Genomic DNA, 17,678 nt, shown 5'->3' on the forward strand with positions numbered 1-17,678 from the left:
TCCTCTATGTAAGTGTGAAGAAACCACCTGAGCTTGGAGAGAGAACAACCAGAAAGGAGTACGCAAAAAAATTACTGGAAATAACAAGTCTGGGAATGGTTCATGCTCCTGAACCAGCCAGAACAGAAAGACCTTGCAATGCACAGGGTATAGAGAAGAGGCCCCCAAACTGTTTGCCTTTAGTGATGGGGCCAAATGAGCCATACACTAGAGGTTACTCCAGACTGCCCTAGCAAATGCTTAAATACAAACCCTGAACGCATCCAACTGATTTCATGTAACTTAGTTGATCTCTGGAACAAAATCCAACATTGCTCAAAAAAGTAAAAAAAAAAAAAAATCCAGAGCACCAAAAGGTAAGATCTACAGTGTCTAACATCCAATCAAAAATTCCAAGGCATGTAAAAAAGCAGGAAAACATAACTCATAACTAAAAGAAGTCAGTGAAAAGAAACAGAAATGATTGAGATGAGGAATTCCCAGACAAGGGTGTTTATATTACAAATGCCCCATGGGTCCCAGAAGGTAAAAGCAAACATAAACACAAAAGAGGAGCAGAATGTCTTTAAAAAAAAAAAAGAGAGAGAGAGAGAGAGAGAGACCCACACAGAATTTCTAGAGATGAAAAATAACAGTATCTGAAGGGACAGTTCAGAAGAAAAGATCAGCAACTTGGATGATCTAACAATAAAAACTATCCAAAATGAGACGTGGAAAAAACCAAAAAAACGGCAACAGATATGTGGGACAGTATCAAATAGTTTTCATTTGCAGAAGATATGTTTTTTTTTAATTATTTGAGAGAGTGCAAAAGCAGGGGGAGTAGTGGAGGGAGAGGGAGAAGCAGATTCTCCTGCCGAGCAGGATGCTTGATGGGGCTGGATCCCAGGACCCTGAGATCATGTCCTGAGCCGAAGGCAGACACTTTACTGACTGAGCCACTTAGGTGCCCCAGAAGATATGATTTTATATGTAGAAAATCCTACAAGGAATCCACAAAGAAGCTGACAGAGCTAAAAAGCGAGCTCAGCAAGATTGTAAGCCACAAAGTCAATGTGCAGAAGTAATTGGATTTTATTTTTTAATTTATTTTTAAAAAGACTCTATTAGAGAGAGAGCAACAGAGATAGTGAGAGAGAGCGCGTTGGGGAGGAGAGGGAGAAGCAGGCTCCCCACTGAGCAGGGAGCCCGAATGCAGGGCTTGATTCCTGGATCCTGGGATCGTGACCTGAGCTGAAGACAGATGCTTAATGGGCTGAGCCATCTGGCTGCCCCAAATTAATTGGATTTTTATATATGAGCAACAAACACTTGGTGATTGAAATTTATTCAATTATACCTTTTGTAGTAACATCAAAAATATGAAATACTTAAGGATAAACTTAATAAAATATATGTAAGACCTATATGAGAACTGTAAAACATTAGGAGAAATTAATGAAGGCCTTAAATAAATCAAGAGATATATTATGCTCTTTGATCATTATTGTTCAATAATTGGTTTTACCCAAATTGGTCTGTAAATTGAATGCAATTTCAGTAAAAATTCTGGGAGCCATTCTTACAGAAATTGATAAGGGGATTCTAATAGTTATATGGAAATGTAAAAGATCTAGTGGAATCAAAACAGTTAAAAAAAAAAAACTAATGTTGCAAGATTTAAACTAAGTCTACAGTATTTGGGACAGTATGGTACTGATATAAGTATAGAAATATAAATCAAGAGAATATAGAATCTAGAAAAAGATCCACACATGTTGTTTAACAAAGGTGTCAAGGTAATTCAGTGGGGAAAGGATAGGGTTTTCAACAAATGCGCTACAACAGCTGGATATCCATCATGTGGGGAGCTTAGAGTAACAAAAAGTGGTCTTCCATTTCTGGCCAAGGTAGAGGTAAAAAATTAATGTTCATGTAATTTCCACCCTTACTTTACCATATACAAAGATTACCTTGAAATGTATTTTAGATCTGTTGTACAACCTACACTATACAACTTCTGCAGAAAAATATAGGAGAAAATCTCTGTGTTCTGGGATTAGGAAAAAAATTTATAGAGAGCATATAAAAAATTGACAGACTGAATATCATTAAATTTTTCTTCTTTAAAGATGCTATGAATAACAAGGCAAGCCTACACTGGGAAGAATTTTAGCAAAATAAGTAAGGAGGCAAAAAACTTCTAGAAAAAAAATTCGAACACACTTCATTTAGGTGCATGAATTGCAGATAAGCTCACGAGAAGATACTTAACATTATTAGTCATTAGGGAAATGCAGATTAAAGCCACAGTGAACCAGACTAACTCCCACTGCACACCCTCTAGAAGGACTACAGTTCGAAACCCGGGCGATACCAAGTATTGGAGGAAGTGTGGTGAAGTGGGAGCGCTTAGGCTTTGCCGGTGAGAGTGCAGTGTGTTTCAGCTACTTTGACAAACAGCTGTCAGGTTTTTTGTTTGTTTGTTTGTTTTAAGATTTTATTTATTTATTTGACAGACAGAGATCACAAGTAGGCAGAAAGGCAGGCAGAGAGAGAGGAGGAAGCAGGTTCCCCGATGAGCAGAGAGCCCGATGCGAGGCTCGATCCCAGGACCCTGGGATCATGACCTGAGCCAAAGGCAGAGGCTTAACCCACTGAGCCACCCAGGTGCCCCCAGCTGTCAGTTTCCTAAGAAATTAGACATACACTTGCCAAGCTGATCTGGCAGTCCTTTCCTGCATATAACTTAAGAGGAATGAAGATCTATGTTCACACAAAGACTTGAACTCAAGCGTTCATAGCTGCTTTATTCATAATAGATAAAACCTGGAAACAGCCCACATGTCTTTCAACTAGTGAATGGATAAACTAGTTGTGGGATATCCATCCATTCAATGGAATACTGTGCAGCAAAGAAAAAGGAACAATCTTACTGATGCAAGCAACAGTACGGATGGATTTCAAGCTTTCTACCAATGAGAGAATCTGGACACTAAAGACTCATACTTCATGGTTCCATTTAAATAAAATCTAGAAAATCAGTGGTTTTCAGGGACCAGTGCTGGTGGGTGAGGAAATTTACGTAGGGGCAAAAGGAAACTTTGCAGCGTGGCATGTTCTGTATGATGACTGTGGTGGTGGCGGGGATGTATTTGTCATGTATACAGTGCATGCATTTGGCAAAACTCATTGAACTCTACATGTAAGTGGTTATATTTTATGTCTAAATTACACCTTAATAAAGCTGTTTTTTAAGGAAAATAGCCTGAAGTCCTACGGTAGTAGGGTAGGACTTTGGGCATGGACATGTTTTACAAACTCCCTGCCTGATTTTCACGCTGTCCTAGATAAAGTGATGACAGTTTTCAGCTCTGAAAAACCAGGTCAGTTATTCCTTAAGAGAACAGCACAATAAAGGAACGGTGTTGCTTTCTAACAATGTACTCTCCATTGAGTATGTTAAAAATCTGCAGAAATTTGTAAGAGAAGATAGTGAGTTACTTTCAGTCCAGGTAACTCTTTGGAGTTTTTAAGAGTATGTCTGAATTGTTCTCTAAGATGTTTTTCAAAGTTTGATTTGTCCTTTAGTTGAGATCTTTTAAAACATGAAAATCAAGTGAGCGCTTTCTTACTCTTTCCGGCAAAACAAAAAGAATCAGCCATGCTTTGCTTATGGTTGCTTTTTCGTTTGAGTGTACATCAGTGTTAAGCCTGCTGCCTAATGACTCATTTCGTTAGCTTAGACTGTAGGGCCTGCCGGCATTTGAGTCACTTACGTTGCATTTCGTATGTTTGCACCTCCCGATGTAAGAAACCAGAAGCCCATGGGCCTGCATCCCAGCATCAGAATTTTTTAAAGTTCTTCCCATAATTCCAAGGTTGAGAACCATTGCCATTGGTTTATCTTAACCTTTGGTGGTTTATCTTAACCTTTGATTACTGCCCACACTGGCCAAATGGAGATAAGGTGTATATGTAAGTATCTTGATTTAAAAGAACAGATAGTTTTATGTATTTATTAGGTTGCTTGGCATAACGCTAGAGTTACTATGTATGTAAGGCAGTTAGTCTTCCCATTTTGCAAACTAGGAAATGGAGGTTCAAAAATAATTTATATAACAGAAAATGTTAGTGTTAACAAAAAGGATAGTATCATAATAGTTATTAAGATAATAAAATATGCTAACAGTTATATAGATGTTCACTTACTATAAACAAGGCCCAGGGCTATATCTTGTATGTTCATTACTTCCTTTAATGCAACTATATTGTTTTGAGGGTTAGGACTATGTAATTCCCATCATACAGCTGAGTAAAAAGGAGCTTAGGAAAGTTACGTATATTCTGTAAACTCACAAGTGCTGGAGCTGGGATTTGAACGAGGTGGTATAACCCTGGAGCCCACATTCTTTTTTTATTCCGTTTCCCCTAGAGCCCGATTTCTTAACCACTGTACTCAGCTTGATTTCAGATCTGGGATTTTTATTAGCATTAAATTCTTCCTGGCAAACTTCAACTTATTTGTCAGTGCCCATTTTATATCCTTCCTTCTATCAAGCCATCTGTTCTTGTGTTCTTCCAGCTCAATGATGGAACTTCTTGGTGGAAGTATAAACAGTGTATGGTAACTTACCAGATCCATTTCTGTCCTCACAAGACTAGGACAGTCCCTTGTCTTACTCACCCGCCTGTAAAAATCAGCATGGATGTTCCATTAAGGATTGTCAAAAAGTGAATAGTGCCATTATTCTATCTGGGCATTCCAGAAAGCTGTTCAGAGGACGTGGCGTTTGTGGTGTGTCTTGAAGGATGAGTAGGAGTTTCTCAGACAAATGAACTAGGGCAAGTCACACTCAGTCATAAGTCTCTGTGGTAGTTTTGTTTTATTTGAGGATTAAGTTTGCATGAAAAACTAACAAAATGTACTTATCAGAAGGAGAGCTCGATGGAGATTTTGAGTGAAGTTCTGAGTGGTGTAATAAAGGTACAGAGGACCCTTTTATAAAAATAAATCTTCATGTGGAGTTGAGCAAGTTATAAGGTAGGTATCCCGAGTTCACGGAACTGTTGAGATCTCATGATTAGCAACCAGAGATTGCCTCAGATGTTGTTACCGAGTTATTTAAGCAGTGAAGATGTCAGGAGAGCTGACAGGTATCTTCGTTTTCTTAAAACTTGTGGCCCCTCATTGTGGGTATGTGGCCGTGGCCCAGCGCGGCCTGCGCTGTGAAGGGATGTATATTGGAGACTCGCGGCCGCCGCACGGAACTCTTGGGAATTCAGCTCCTTCTTCTACTTGCTGAAGAGGTGTAGGCTCTGGGCAGTCGGAGGACGCGTGACTCGGCCTCTCCCTCCCTCCCCGTCTCTCACCGGGCCGTTCGGGCGCGTGTCTCCGCGCGAGAACCATTCCCTTCGTCGGAGACCCGGCTGTGGCCACAGCCTGGCGCTCTGGCTCCGGGACTGGGCCCGTCTCCGCGGTCAGGTCGCTTCCCCTCGGCTCCCGAACGGCAGGTCTGACTAAATGGGGGTTCTCCCTTCATACTGGTCGGGACCGAACCTCTCCGGGAGGGGATTGCGCTGCCCGTGCCGGGGCGCTGGAAGAGCGGCTTTGGGTCCGGGGTGAGAAAGTCCCTGCGCTGCGGCGGCGGCCGGGAGGGTCGGACATTCGCTCACTTGCTTCGGTCTTCCTGCGGCGGTTAATCTTTTCACATATTTTTTTTTTTTTCCCTCTAGTTGTGGCAATTTATGATTACACAAAGGACAAGGAAGATGAGCTGTCCTTTCAGGAAGGCGCCATCATCTACGTCATCAAGAAGAACGACGACGGCTGGTACGAGGGCGTCATGAACGGCGTGACCGGGCTCTTTCCCGGCAATTACGTCGAGTCCATCATGCATTACTCGGAGTGAAGCTCAGCAGGGCCGCGCGTGCCTCACAGGACCAGTCAGGGCTTCCCGGGTTAGCAAAGGCCCTGGGGGTTCCCCTCCAGTGAACCGAAGGAAGGACACAGACGACACGAACTGCTGACGTTTTTTTGGTTTATTCCCCAGTGTTAAAAAAGCAAGCTGAATCGCAACAAACGGATCTTTCTGCCATTATTTGTACTATATGCTGAGCTGTTTGCATTAAAATAAAGTGACCGTTTCTACATCTGGCCGAGGCACAACGGCATAGAACTCTGTAAAGCAAATCAGGTTCAGACGGATTCAGAAAATCTGGGATCTTCCTCAGGAATACTCTGCCCCCTCGGGACTTCTCCTGCAGAACCCGGGGCACTGGCTGTTCCCCGGTGCCTGTGCGAGGGGGGCAGCGTCTGGCCCCAGTGCTGTGCCCTCGCCCACCTGCTTCCACTTGGATGAGGAGCGACCTAGGATTTAGCGCTCATACTTCACCATCTTTGTAACTGTCGATGGCTTCTTTCCTCGCGCCCCTGTAAATCCTGCATTCTCGCGGCACTGGAGTGCGCCCGGGGGTTACTGCTGCTGCCTCGCATCCCTTCATGCTTTGCAGTTTGTAGACTGGGGGTGACGAAGTGAGTCCCCGAACATTGTGAGGGCGGTCACTCACCGCTGGTTTGGTTTTGATGCGCTGCTGCTGCTGCTGCTGCTGCTGCTGCTGCTGCACGAGCGCGCGCTGCCGCCGATGCTGTGGGCCCCGCGTGTGGCGTGTGCGCGCCGGGTTGGCGGAGCGGGGCGGCCGTGCCGAGCTACACGGGAGGCTCCCGAGGCTCCGCAGGCTCCCCGAGACCAACCTGGAGAGAGTGTCGGGTTCCCAGACGCCCTAGACGCTTGCCTTAGGCACTGTTTCCGGAGTAGAATCTTGGGAGGTCAGACCAGCTCTTTCTTCTTTCACTATTTAGGAAAACACTCTTTTTTGGAAAATCGCAGTTATTTCCAAGTCTCTTGACCGTCCCTGGGAATCAGGCTTGCACTGCGCCCCCTGCGTGGTGGTAACGGCCCGGGCCGGCTGCCGCGGCGCTTACTCAGCTCTCAGAGAGGGAAATGCTCTCCCGGGCTGTGATTGGCTTTTGAAGTCGCTGCTCTTGGTAAGAATTTGAACCTTCGATCTCGGACTAAGACTAGTGGAATAAAAGGTAGGAGGCCAGATATTCATCCTATTACATAGATAAAAATTAAGATAATTTGGAGCAAAACAGTATTTTTTTCTGTACAAGTTATAGCTTCACATTCAGCGCAGTTTGTAAGGCAGACGGCTCCGGTCCTCACTTCTGTAATCCTGTAAGAAATACTGAAAAGGCCCGAGAGGGCTCGCCGCTCGCCAGCATCCGGGCCGGGCTCGCGAGCGCAGCGCGGCCGCGGGCTGTCCACGGCCCAGGAGCTTTGCCGGGTCATTCCCCAGGGCTGGGGGCAAAGGGGAAAGGCAGTGACCACATTTATTTCAAATGAAGGCCTTGGACAGGATAGCGCGGGTAGAGGGATTTGATTACAAAATGGAACGAGAGCACTCGTGTGTGAGGCCTTCGGGCGGCGCGAGCAGAAGTTAGTATTCCACGTGTAGATGCTTTCTGAGCACAAAACTTCATCACCGCTCAACAGGCCTAGATACAGAGTTCCCCTGTCAAGACTTTGTTTTAATGTTGCAGGGGTTTCCCCCCACACGTTGCAAGTTAGCGATTTTGCTTTTAGATTTCTCCCACACTTTGAATTGGGAATTTAGCGTTCATTAACTTGCCTCCACTTCAGGCTTTTGTTAGGTCTTGACATTCTTTATGTCCTGTTTTCCTTTAAAGTAGCGGCCCCGAGTGTCCCCTGAGCCTTCAGGTTCACTATGGACCAAGACTATCCACCTGGCTAGGTTAAGCTCTTCTTAGTGTTGGTGTAAAACTAGGGAAACTGTTTTGAAGTTTAGATGTGTTCCAGTTTTTACTTCAATAGCTTTGTGCTGAGAAAGCTTAGTGGATATTTAAGGCAAGAGGGTATTTTGAAATCCGGTATAGTATTCACAGCTCACACCTACAGAAGCAGAGAAGATAATTGTGCAGAAAAGTTGGTGGCGGTCAGTTCGCCGGTTGGGCCCCGGCTGGACTGTGGCGCGCGGGAGACGCCGGCGCAGCCCTTCCCACTGGAGACGCGCAGCGGAGGTGCCGCCGGGGTCAGCCGACTTCTCGCTATTATTTAGTACTAATGTGTACAATTGTTTTAAAAACACCTTTGAGTTTTCTGCATATTCTAAATTTCTGTACAGTTTTGAATTCTATATATTGTCTTGGAAGGATGCTATGTAATGATGATGATGGGCCAGGCCTACAGTAATTGGAGACTTTTAATGTATGTAATATTTCACAGATTGCATGCTATTAATAGTCTGTGAAGGTAGTATTTCTTGATTTATCGTAGGTTCCCCCTGTTTGTCTTTTTATGAACTACAGGATGGTTGGTAATAGGAATTCCAAATGGATGCAGAACTCTTACGGGATATAGAATATTGTGGCAGAGATGATCCACGTCTAGACTCTGCTGACTTGTAAGCAACCATTTTAACAGGATAGAGGGAATCTAATGGCAGCGGGGATTTTTTTTCCATCTGAAGTGCTTTTTCTTTAAAATAGAAAAAAAAGAAGTGACTTAAGGGTCCCTGTTTCCCCCCTCCCCACCCCACACCTTTTTGGTACTACTATTTGAAAGGCCACAGGGGAATGAATGAAAATACCCTTTTTTGTTGACCTTACGGCAAAGCAATGAATCAAAAACCAAAATAGTGTCAAGATCTAGACCCGAGAGATTCAGCCTGCTGATTTGGAGTACATAGGAATCTTTTAAGAGGACTTGTTCCGTGGAGTCTCCGTTTCTCGGGACGGAGGGGCGGCGGCCGTTCTGTCTGGGGTTGGCAAGGGCCTGCTGGTTCCCGTGTTCCTCGCAGTCACTAGGTGACACACTCTCATCCCTCCCATTCTGCCCCCTCCCACTTCCCTTCCTTACCCGGCTAGACCGAAGGTTCATGCATCTGGACGGGGACGTCTGTGATGGGGCTGTGCTCCCCAGCAGTCTGCAGTGGACGGTTGCTTAGGATCTTTCTGCTTTAGAGGCATCAAAATGATGGTAGTTTGCTTTTATCTTTTTGTGTTCGTTGTCTTTTATTTTTTTATTTTATTTTATTTTATTTTATTTTATTTTTTGTGTTCGTTGTCTTATTTTTTTTTATTACCCTTTCTCCTTGGTGGAGAAGCATGACATGTCCTGAAGGCTGCCTTTCCCCTGGAACAGGGTTTGTTGGAGGAATTGGCAGGCAGGTGACTGCCAAGTCTTTGAAAAGAATGGGGTCTGAATCACTTTCCATCTGTTCCCTTCTGAACCTCTTTCCCAGGAACTCCTGACTGGTGTTAAGGTGATTTCCCCTCACGTGATTTACTTAAGAATCATAGAATTTTAGAGCTACATGAGATTTAAAAATTTTTAGTTTTCATTTTGACTGAGGAAGTTAGAGGTTTCATTTCAGGTAACAGCTAGTTAACAACAGTAGAGTTCCTGACTCCATCAATGCCTGTACTCTTTCTACAGCTGTCTTAATTGAATATGCTGTATGGTTTTTTTTTTTTTTTTTTTTTAAATTATGAGTGCTACTTGATGTCTTCAGGAAGATACTTGAAAAGATATGCTGTTTTGGTAAATACCATCAGTATTCAAACTGTTTAAAGAGTGTATTAAGCACAACTTAATTAGTGAAAATCATGTTCACGTTAACCCTTCTACTACTCCACTCAGTACTGTGTAGCAGAACAGGTGACCTGACTTCAGCACCGGCAGGAGCACAGCAAACAGCCTTATCACACCAGTCCTAAACGGAGGTGCTGTGCTCATAACCTTACATCTATTTGATGCTGATCTTTATTCCTGTTTCTTACTGAGAATTTCATAATTCTTAAGAAAAAAAAAAAATTAACAAATGAAACGATAGGGCCTAGCTGTATACAAATGATCCTTGCTCAGTATTTTGTAAAAAACACAAAAACAAAAAGCTTATTTTCACATTACGATGAACGTGTCTTTTGCAACTTTAGAATTCTATGGAAAAGCAGCTTTTTCATATTTTGTGTCCATGCATCTTTTTTCTTAAGATGGTTTACAAAAAAGAATGTTACAACAACGTGTGATTTGGCCAGTTGTATTTTAAAGCTCCTCCAGGGAGGGCTGGTGTCCCGAGCGGAGTAGAAGTCCTGCAGGAAGACTCGAGGGAGCAGGCTGCTGCCAGTCACGGCTCTTGTGTGTGCCATGAAGCCACCTCCAGCTGAGGGGGGGAATCTTCACTTTTTAATTTTGAAATTGTATTTGAAATTGTTGCTGTGTACTAAGAACTTGACTTAAATAAAATTCTACAAAGTATGTCCAAGTGTCTTGTGAATGTTTTTATGCAAGTAACCAAAGAGGTTACAAAGGTGGTAAATGGAAGTGTACTGCGGAGAAGCCTTCCCGGTGCTCGACCTTGACACGAGGGTTCTCAGTACAGTTGTTTTGCTACAAAAAGGAGAGCTTTTTTCCTCTTGGTTTGACAAACAATAGTGAGTTGTTAATGCACACACTTACACGTACCTTGACATGGGAGGCCAGCATGTAACTGTAGTGATACCAGAGCTTTGAAACAAGAAGCATCCCTCTTTTAAAGAAGAAAATCTTAAATACCCAAAGCTTGCTTGCTTCTCTGCTGGTACAAACTAAAGGGCAGCCCGTTGAGCGGACCCAACTGCAGCTGAATTTACCTTCCCACTTAATCTGTCCTTACCGCACAGCTTCTTTAGGGGCCCCCCAACATAACCAGCAAAAAACCCACTTTCTTAATGATGCCAATCCACAAACAGTCAAGTCCCCATGTTTAAATGAAATCTATGTATTCCTTTTATTAAGGATTGGGTAAGCTGACATAATGAAAACACAAAGAAAACAAATTTACACTGACTGTATGACTACTGTCCTAAGCCATTACAATAGTTCACCGACAGTAACTCGTAATTTGGAAAATAACTTAATCCAGCAGTAGAACAAAAAAACATCATCAGTAGTACTGAATATATCTCTCTCATATATATATATCTATATATATATCTATATATATATATCTATATATAGGTCTGCACAATCAGGGAGCAAGGCACATAATGAAATGAGAGCATACATTTAAGCAGAAGAAAATAGCAACAAAGCTGAAAGAAAAATGGTAACTTCACCTTTACCGAGCTGTGCATAATCATAATCTTGAATAATGTTCTCTATCAGGTACGTTATAATGCAGTTCCTTTGCCTTCTTTTTCATGCTTTAAAAAACTATATTCCTACATTGTATCTATTTATGGCAAAGCTCCCACAGCCTAGAGATCAGTGTAAGCCTTGACTCCATTTTTTTCAAGAAATGGGAAAAGGATCAATCCCAGTTAAATATGTGCAACTTTCCTTTCAAACAGTAAACAATGTTTTTACAACATTTAGCACAAGCTAATGATATTGTAAATGTATATTTCTATAAAAGGAGTTCACTGGTGGCTAATGATAAAATTAAGCAAAATCATTTGAAACATTCCAGTTAATGCTTATTTTCTAGGAGGGATTATTTACAAGTAGGAAAAAAAAAAAAACATCTAGGAAGTAGGAATCATGAAAAACGGCAGTTTTTGGTATTAGGTTATAATAAACCTGACAAACAATGGACAGTTCCCAAAATGCAAAGACTTTCTGTAAGTGCTGCAAGCATGTTCTGCCTAAGGAGAGGCTGAGGCTTCGACAGTTAAGAGCGTGGTATTAACGGCCATCTGTGATGAACGTGGTCACTTCTGAACTTCGCCATCACCCTGACTCGACTCACTTCTCTAAATGTCTTTGGTAGAAAGCGGACAGACCCCATTCAGGTAGATGAAGCCATCTCTTGTGAGACAGACATTTTCTCTATTTCTGCGCAAGCTACAAATACTCCTCTTCCTTTTCTTTCATTAGCACCTCAAAGTTTACTTGTTGGATTTTGTGGTTTTTTTTTTAAATGCTATTCCTCCATGAGAGTTCAAGGCACTGGGGATTATAGCAGATAGTGTCTTCTCTTCAACAAAGAGCAAACGAATTGGAGGTTTTTTCCCTTATGTGTTTATCAAGTACATTGTTTTTTTTAGCAACTTATTCTACAGCTAAATTTCAGGTTTGTTTTACATACAGACCTTCCAAGGGCACAGTAAGAATAGAGCACTTGTTTATTTGGATGGACAGACTGGCAAAAGTATAGAAATGTTCTACCGAATTTTTAAAGGAAAATAAACCTTAAAAGATAGTGGGATATTTCATTGTACTCGCATCTCTCTGTGCATCAAATCTCAGTTTAGGGAGTGAGCACATATTCTTACAGGACTAGGGATAACCCTGTATAAATGCTGTAACGTGTATAAAAGCAAAAGTGCCAAAAGGAACTGGCAACAAAAACAAAAGGGAGTTTAAGAAATAGACATCTTCTCCTCAAGTGTGTAATCCAAATTATCATACCTACTTTACCTAAAGCAAGTCATTACACTCTTAATCCTACGGGGCCATACAGGTTTAACTAGTCTAAACCTGAATAAAATCTGAGACACTGCATCAGTTATCATGTTAGCTCTGAAGGTATATGAAGGGGGAAAAAAAAAAAAAAACAACCCTAGGGAAAAGGTTTTTTGTTTAAATTCACCTCGTGTTTGTAAGAGATTATTTTTAGCTGAGGAAAAAAAGGTGGCAAAGGGTTCTCTGCTGGCGGCTTGACAGTCAAATGAAACTGGTCCTTACCATTATCTGAACCTTCTTCCCAGGCTCTGTTGTCACCTTACATCCTGGACACCAGCTCACTAACGATGGTATACTCTCCCAGAAGAGCAGCTTCTGAAACTAACTGGATGCACAGCTCCTGTTAATCTTGATCTCAGAGTTGTCACTGTATTGGATCATAGCCTCCCAATGTTGTTTGAACTTGGATAAACTCAGCATTGTTTTTAGTGGCAAGTCAACATTCAGAGAGAGGACTTCCATGATCGTTCCCAGCCCTCTGAGGATGCCGTCAGTGGGCAGGAGCTGTTCCACAGCCTCACATCTACACGACTTTGACATTTTCTGATGAAAACGGTTTCCCGTAGTTTTGAAGTCACCAATCTTTCTCATCTTAAAAAGCCCCGGAAATTAAAAAAAAAATCCAATTTACAGTTAAGTGGGTACCTATACAAATCATAAGAATACCTTTCCTAAGGGGGAATCAGAGCAGCTAAAGAAATAATGTATGTGAGTAGTAAAATCCAAGCTGAATAAAATTTCAGTACAGAAAAATCTAGTTTTTATATTCTTACCTAGAACCCGTGAGATCTGTTAACAAAACAGGCTCTGCTGCCCTTCAGAGTCGGTACCCAAACTAAGCACAGGGCGATCACCAATTCTGAAACGATCTGTGGTGGAAGTTAGGGGTGTCACTAATTAACCAAGTCACTAGCTGAAACAGGCACCTGTTTGCACTGCCCTCAACATGCTGTTCATTTCTCAAAGCTGCAGGCAGAACTGTGGGCAATTATTTCACTCGGGAGTTCCGCAGAGCTGGGCCACTGGCACGGAACCACGACTGGGCGCTGGGCACGCTGAGATTAACGGTGCAGATGTGCGAAAGGTCACTTCCTAAGCCTATCGAGCAGACGAAACTAAGAGAACAGATGAAAAGATCCAAAAAGTATCTTCTAAAGAAGGAGGGCTTTAAAAAACGCACAATGGTACATGTTCTTATTGCTCCATAACACGTGAACTGCTAACAGTGTCCTAGAGATCTAGGAACCGAGAGGTGCACTTCGAATTCTGTGATGCAATCCTGTTTTGGAGGTGGGTTTACAGCAGTATCTTGTGTATATAGTACAACTTCTGCTTACTCTTCAACTATTCACTAACTTGCCCCACTGCACTGACATCACTTTCCTTATGGGACAACGTCAAAGATTTTTGCAGTTTGCACTGGAAATCCTTATTCACGACAGGCAGAGCGTGTCACTGCAAGATGTGCTCCTGCGTCCCCGCTGGGATGGCTCGTTGTTGTTTCAGAGCAGCTCTGAGACTGCGTTTATTTGTAATGGTCACTTCATCATAAACTGATGAGACAGTACACATTTCTCTAGTATACCAAGTTAAATTCACAGGACAAAAACAAAAAAAAAAAGGCATTAAGCGTAGTGTGAAGCATACAGGATTGTAGTGTGTCATTAATGATTTCATGTCATACCAAACTGCACATGCATGATACGTAATGCCACTCACTCTACCCGGACTACACTCCTCCGGCAGAACCCCTGGGAGCACGGATCTCCACCGCCAGGCCAAGCAAGCAAGAGTCCTAGTGCGCGCCAGCGGCTAGGGATGAACCGGTCTAACGCTTCCCCGCTCCCCCGCCCTCGGGGATAGTCCCACACTTCAGTGAATTCTTCGTTGCACATCACAGTCCACACACAACCTAATGATACCCACACAGGGGGCCGTTCTGTTCTTTCCTAATCACCCACCCTAGAGCAACACACACACAAGACTTATTTCAGAAGCTAATTTTGTTTTTTGTCATGATGCACTGTATTGGACATGGGATATGTATACTTGAAATAGCAACTGTCTACAGATCTCTACTATCCACGTCTACCTAAAGCACACACAAGATAACCGGGGACCAAAGACAGAGCGGGGCGGAGCATTCCAGGGGTACCGCGGCAGATACTCTCGGACGACAAAATCAAAACAAAAGGATCACGAAGCCAAACTCGAGGCTTCGCAAAGCTCAGGGAAAAGAGTCCAACAGTATAAAAAGAACTACCCGGGGTTACAGTACTGAATTACCCATGTATTGCCGACAAAGAGCTTCCCTGTGCCAGAGCACAGCCTAGACACAGGCGGGATGAGGGCGGCGCTCCTGCGACTAGAATGGTTCGGGCACGCGGGCGTCTCCTTCCCACGCGCGAGCGCGGATGGACGCGGCAGGTGTGCAAACTGCCCGCACGGCCCGGGACCCCCCCGGGACCCCCCCCCCGCCCCCCCCGCCCCCCCGCCGGCTGCTGCCCGCTTCCCGACGTGGAGTGCCCCTTGCGTGCAAGGGAGCACGCGCCAGCCGAGCGGTTCGACCTTCAGCCGACTGGGGAGAAACAGACACGAAGCCCCACCGATGCACCGACCATTCCGTGGTCTTCGCCAGCGGAGAAACCGCACGCCGCACGCCTACTCCGCAATATGGAGCACACGGCCTGCACCGACAGGCCGCGCGGGGACACTTCCAAGTGCCTTCCAAGCCCGTCACCGGGAGTTTTCGGTCCAATCCACGTGATCCACCACAGAGATCGTTAAGGGACAGGACACGCATCCGCTTCCACGCCTCTTCCACCCAAGATCCACAAGCCATTTTCAGAGGAGGAGGTGAACGAATAAATAGACTCGCTCGGAGCTATCCATACACATACATATATGTATACATACACGTACATATACATACGCACACTACCTATGTGCGCGGAGCTATGTGTGTCCACGCACACGTACACACACGTACAGCTGGGTTCTACCTGAATGACCACATCATCATACTAGGAGGCTCTGAACACCAGAATCACAGGCGGTCAGGGGAGCTGATTGTAGAACTGGTTACAGACACCATGACAACAAAGTCCGGCGGCAGCCGCTACCAGTCTCTCGAGAGCTTGGTGCTCTGGTCTCTTTTGGGGGGAGCGGGCGGGGGGCCTCTCCGCAACGTCGCATAGCCCGCTATGTGGCCACCTCCGAAGCCGGCCTTCTGCGGCTCGGAAAGCAGCTCCGGGGGCGGCGGCGGCAGTGCCATGTCGTCCATGGTGGCCGTGGGCTCTGCCCGGGACGTGCGGGCGGAGGAGAGCGAGCCGTGCCGGGTGACGGACTTCCGCTGCAGCGTCCTGTTGAGGTCGGCGAGGAATCCGGGCTGGACACTAAGGCTGGACTTGGGGGACGTGGGCACTTGCGGCACGACGACGGCGGCCGTCGCGGGCTGCTCCGAGACCTCTGCTTGCGTGAGGCGGGTGCTGTCGTTCCGCCTGGGTCGTGTGGGCGGAGGGGCTTTCTTCGTGGACGTTTTGGACCACGGCTGCGGCTGAGGATTGACGACGGCCACTTTCGGCGAGGTGTTTCCCGAGAAGACGGCGGGGATCTCTACGGGGGGCAGAGGAAGCTCTATTTCAGGCGGAGGCGGGGGAAAGTCCGAATCGGACGGAGGAGAAGGGAACTCGGCCGCAGAGCCCTTTCCACGGCCACCCAGGGCCGAGGCTTTGGCCGACGCACACCCTTGCTGCAGAATTCCGGGAAGGTGCACTCCGGAAAGATTTAGTTTTCCGGGTTTGGGGGGCGCTGCCGGAGGCGACTGGGTCTCTCTGCTGGGAGACCCCGAGGGTTCCGCCGGCGACGCGAACTTGCTCACTAGACTGTCCACGGAGGGTCTCTTGGGCTCAGGCTGCTCTGCGCCACTGCTCGACTTAATGCTGGAGTTTCGCTGTGGGGTCGGGGGAGGTTTCTTTGCCCCGGGGCTGCATGTCTTACTGGTCTTCTTCCCCGGAGATCCACTTTTGTCAGAGGCAGAAGCCGGGGGTGTGGCTGTCAGAGGCAGAGGGGCTGGGGCTGGAGCAGGGGCGGGTGGGGGCGGGGGCGGGGGCGGGGGAGGAGGAGGAGGAGGGGGAGGAGGGGGAGGAGGAAACACCAGGCTGCTCTCAGGTGGAGGAGGAGGGAAGTCCGGAGAGGGGACAGGGATAGAGCTGGGCTGCCACTTGGGTTTTGCTTTTACAGCAGGAGGGGACTGTGGGGCCACATTCGCCGAGGGAGGCTTGAAGGGCTGCTCCGCGGGGGGAGGGGCTGGAGGGGGCGGAAACTGGCTGGCGATCTGCTTCACGACCGAGGGCACCGGAGACAGCGGGGACGGAGGTGGCTTTACACAGAAGCTCTGCTGCTTCGGCAGTGTTGGCGGGGGGACTGGCGCAGGAGGAGCAGGGGAAGAGGGGGGGCCGTGGGGCACAGGGAAAGCGGGCTGCTTTTTTGCTGGGGGAGCTGGAGGAGTAGGCGCGGGTGGCACCGCTTGTGTCATAGCAGGTGGCACGGGCTTGGTGCTGGTTGGTAGGGGCACGGTCACAAGGGGCTTGGGGGGCGCTTGGGGAGGGAGGGGTGCAGGGACAGGAGGCGGTGGTGGCGGTGTCGGAGGGGCCGCCTGGGCGGCATGCTGAACGTGATGACTCTTCAGTGGAGGGGGCGGGGGGCTGAACTGCGGGAGGGATGGGGTGCAGGGTGCGGGTTTGAGCTGCGCCATGGCTGAGCCTGGCGTGGGGGGCGGGGGCGGAGGAGGGGGCGGGGGAACGACTCCGTTGGGGGGCACCAGGATCTGAGGCTTTCCTGCCTGGGAGGTGGACGTCAGAGACTGCATCACTGCGGGTGCTGGAGGCTTGAACAGGGGTCCTGAGTGCTGAGAAGCGTTCTGCAGCCTGGTTATTGTGCTGTACTTGACGAACATGGTGGCTGCCGAGCCAGCAGAAGGTGCAGACTGGCTGGGCAGAGGAGGGGGAGGGGGCGGGGGAGGAGGCGGGGGTGGGGGAGGGGGCGGCGGCGGGGGCGGCAGAGGGGGGGAAGGCTGTGAGGCAGTGTAGGGGGTGACCAGCTTGGGCTGTGGGGATAAAGGGGGCATAAGTGAGGTGTAGGGTCGGTTGACAGACTCCACTCGGATCT

The 17,678-nt window shown here is 46.5% G+C and overlaps 2 protein-coding genes across 40 annotated transcripts in view; one reads left to right on the forward strand and one right to left on the reverse strand.

Annotated features, from left to right (window-relative positions):
* Positions 1 to 10,322, forward strand: part of ABI2 (abl interactor 2) — a 123,331-nt gene extending 113,009 nt beyond the window's left edge. For 27 of the 34 annotated variants that reach the window (XM_045078617.1, XM_045078618.1, XM_045078607.1 and 24 more), the window contains one exon: positions 5,716 to 10,322. In XM_045078617.1, the coding sequence (XP_044934552.1) occupies positions 5,716 to 5,891 (176 nt within the window). In that variant the 3' untranslated portion in view covers positions 5,892 to 10,322. The remainder of the gene's footprint in view (positions 1 to 5,715) is intronic. The other 7 variants (XM_045078631.1, XM_045078630.1, XM_045078636.1 and 4 more) reach the window with 1 other exon arrangement.
* A 486-nt stretch (positions 10,323 to 10,808) lies between these two features.
* RAPH1 (Ras association (RalGDS/AF-6) and pleckstrin homology domains 1) overlaps positions 10,809 to 17,678 on the reverse strand; it is a 102,038-nt gene continuing 95,168 nt past the window's right edge. For 4 of the 6 annotated variants that reach the window (XM_045078599.1, XM_045078596.1, XM_045078600.1 and 1 more), the window contains one exon: positions 10,809 to 17,676. In XM_045078599.1, the coding sequence (XP_044934534.1) occupies positions 15,628 to 17,676 (2,049 nt within the window). In that variant the 3' untranslated portion in view covers positions 10,809 to 15,627. The remainder of the gene's footprint in view (positions 17,677 to 17,678) is intronic. The other 2 variants (XM_045078601.1, XM_045078602.1) reach the window with 2 other exon arrangements.

Source organism: Mustela putorius, unplaced genomic scaffold, assembly GCF_011764305.1.
Source record: "Mustela putorius furo isolate JIRA1106 unplaced genomic scaffold, ASM1176430v1.1 tig00000275_pilon_pilon_pilon, whole genome shotgun sequence".
NCBI lineage: Eukaryota > Metazoa > Chordata > Mammalia > Carnivora > Mustelidae > Mustela > Mustela putorius.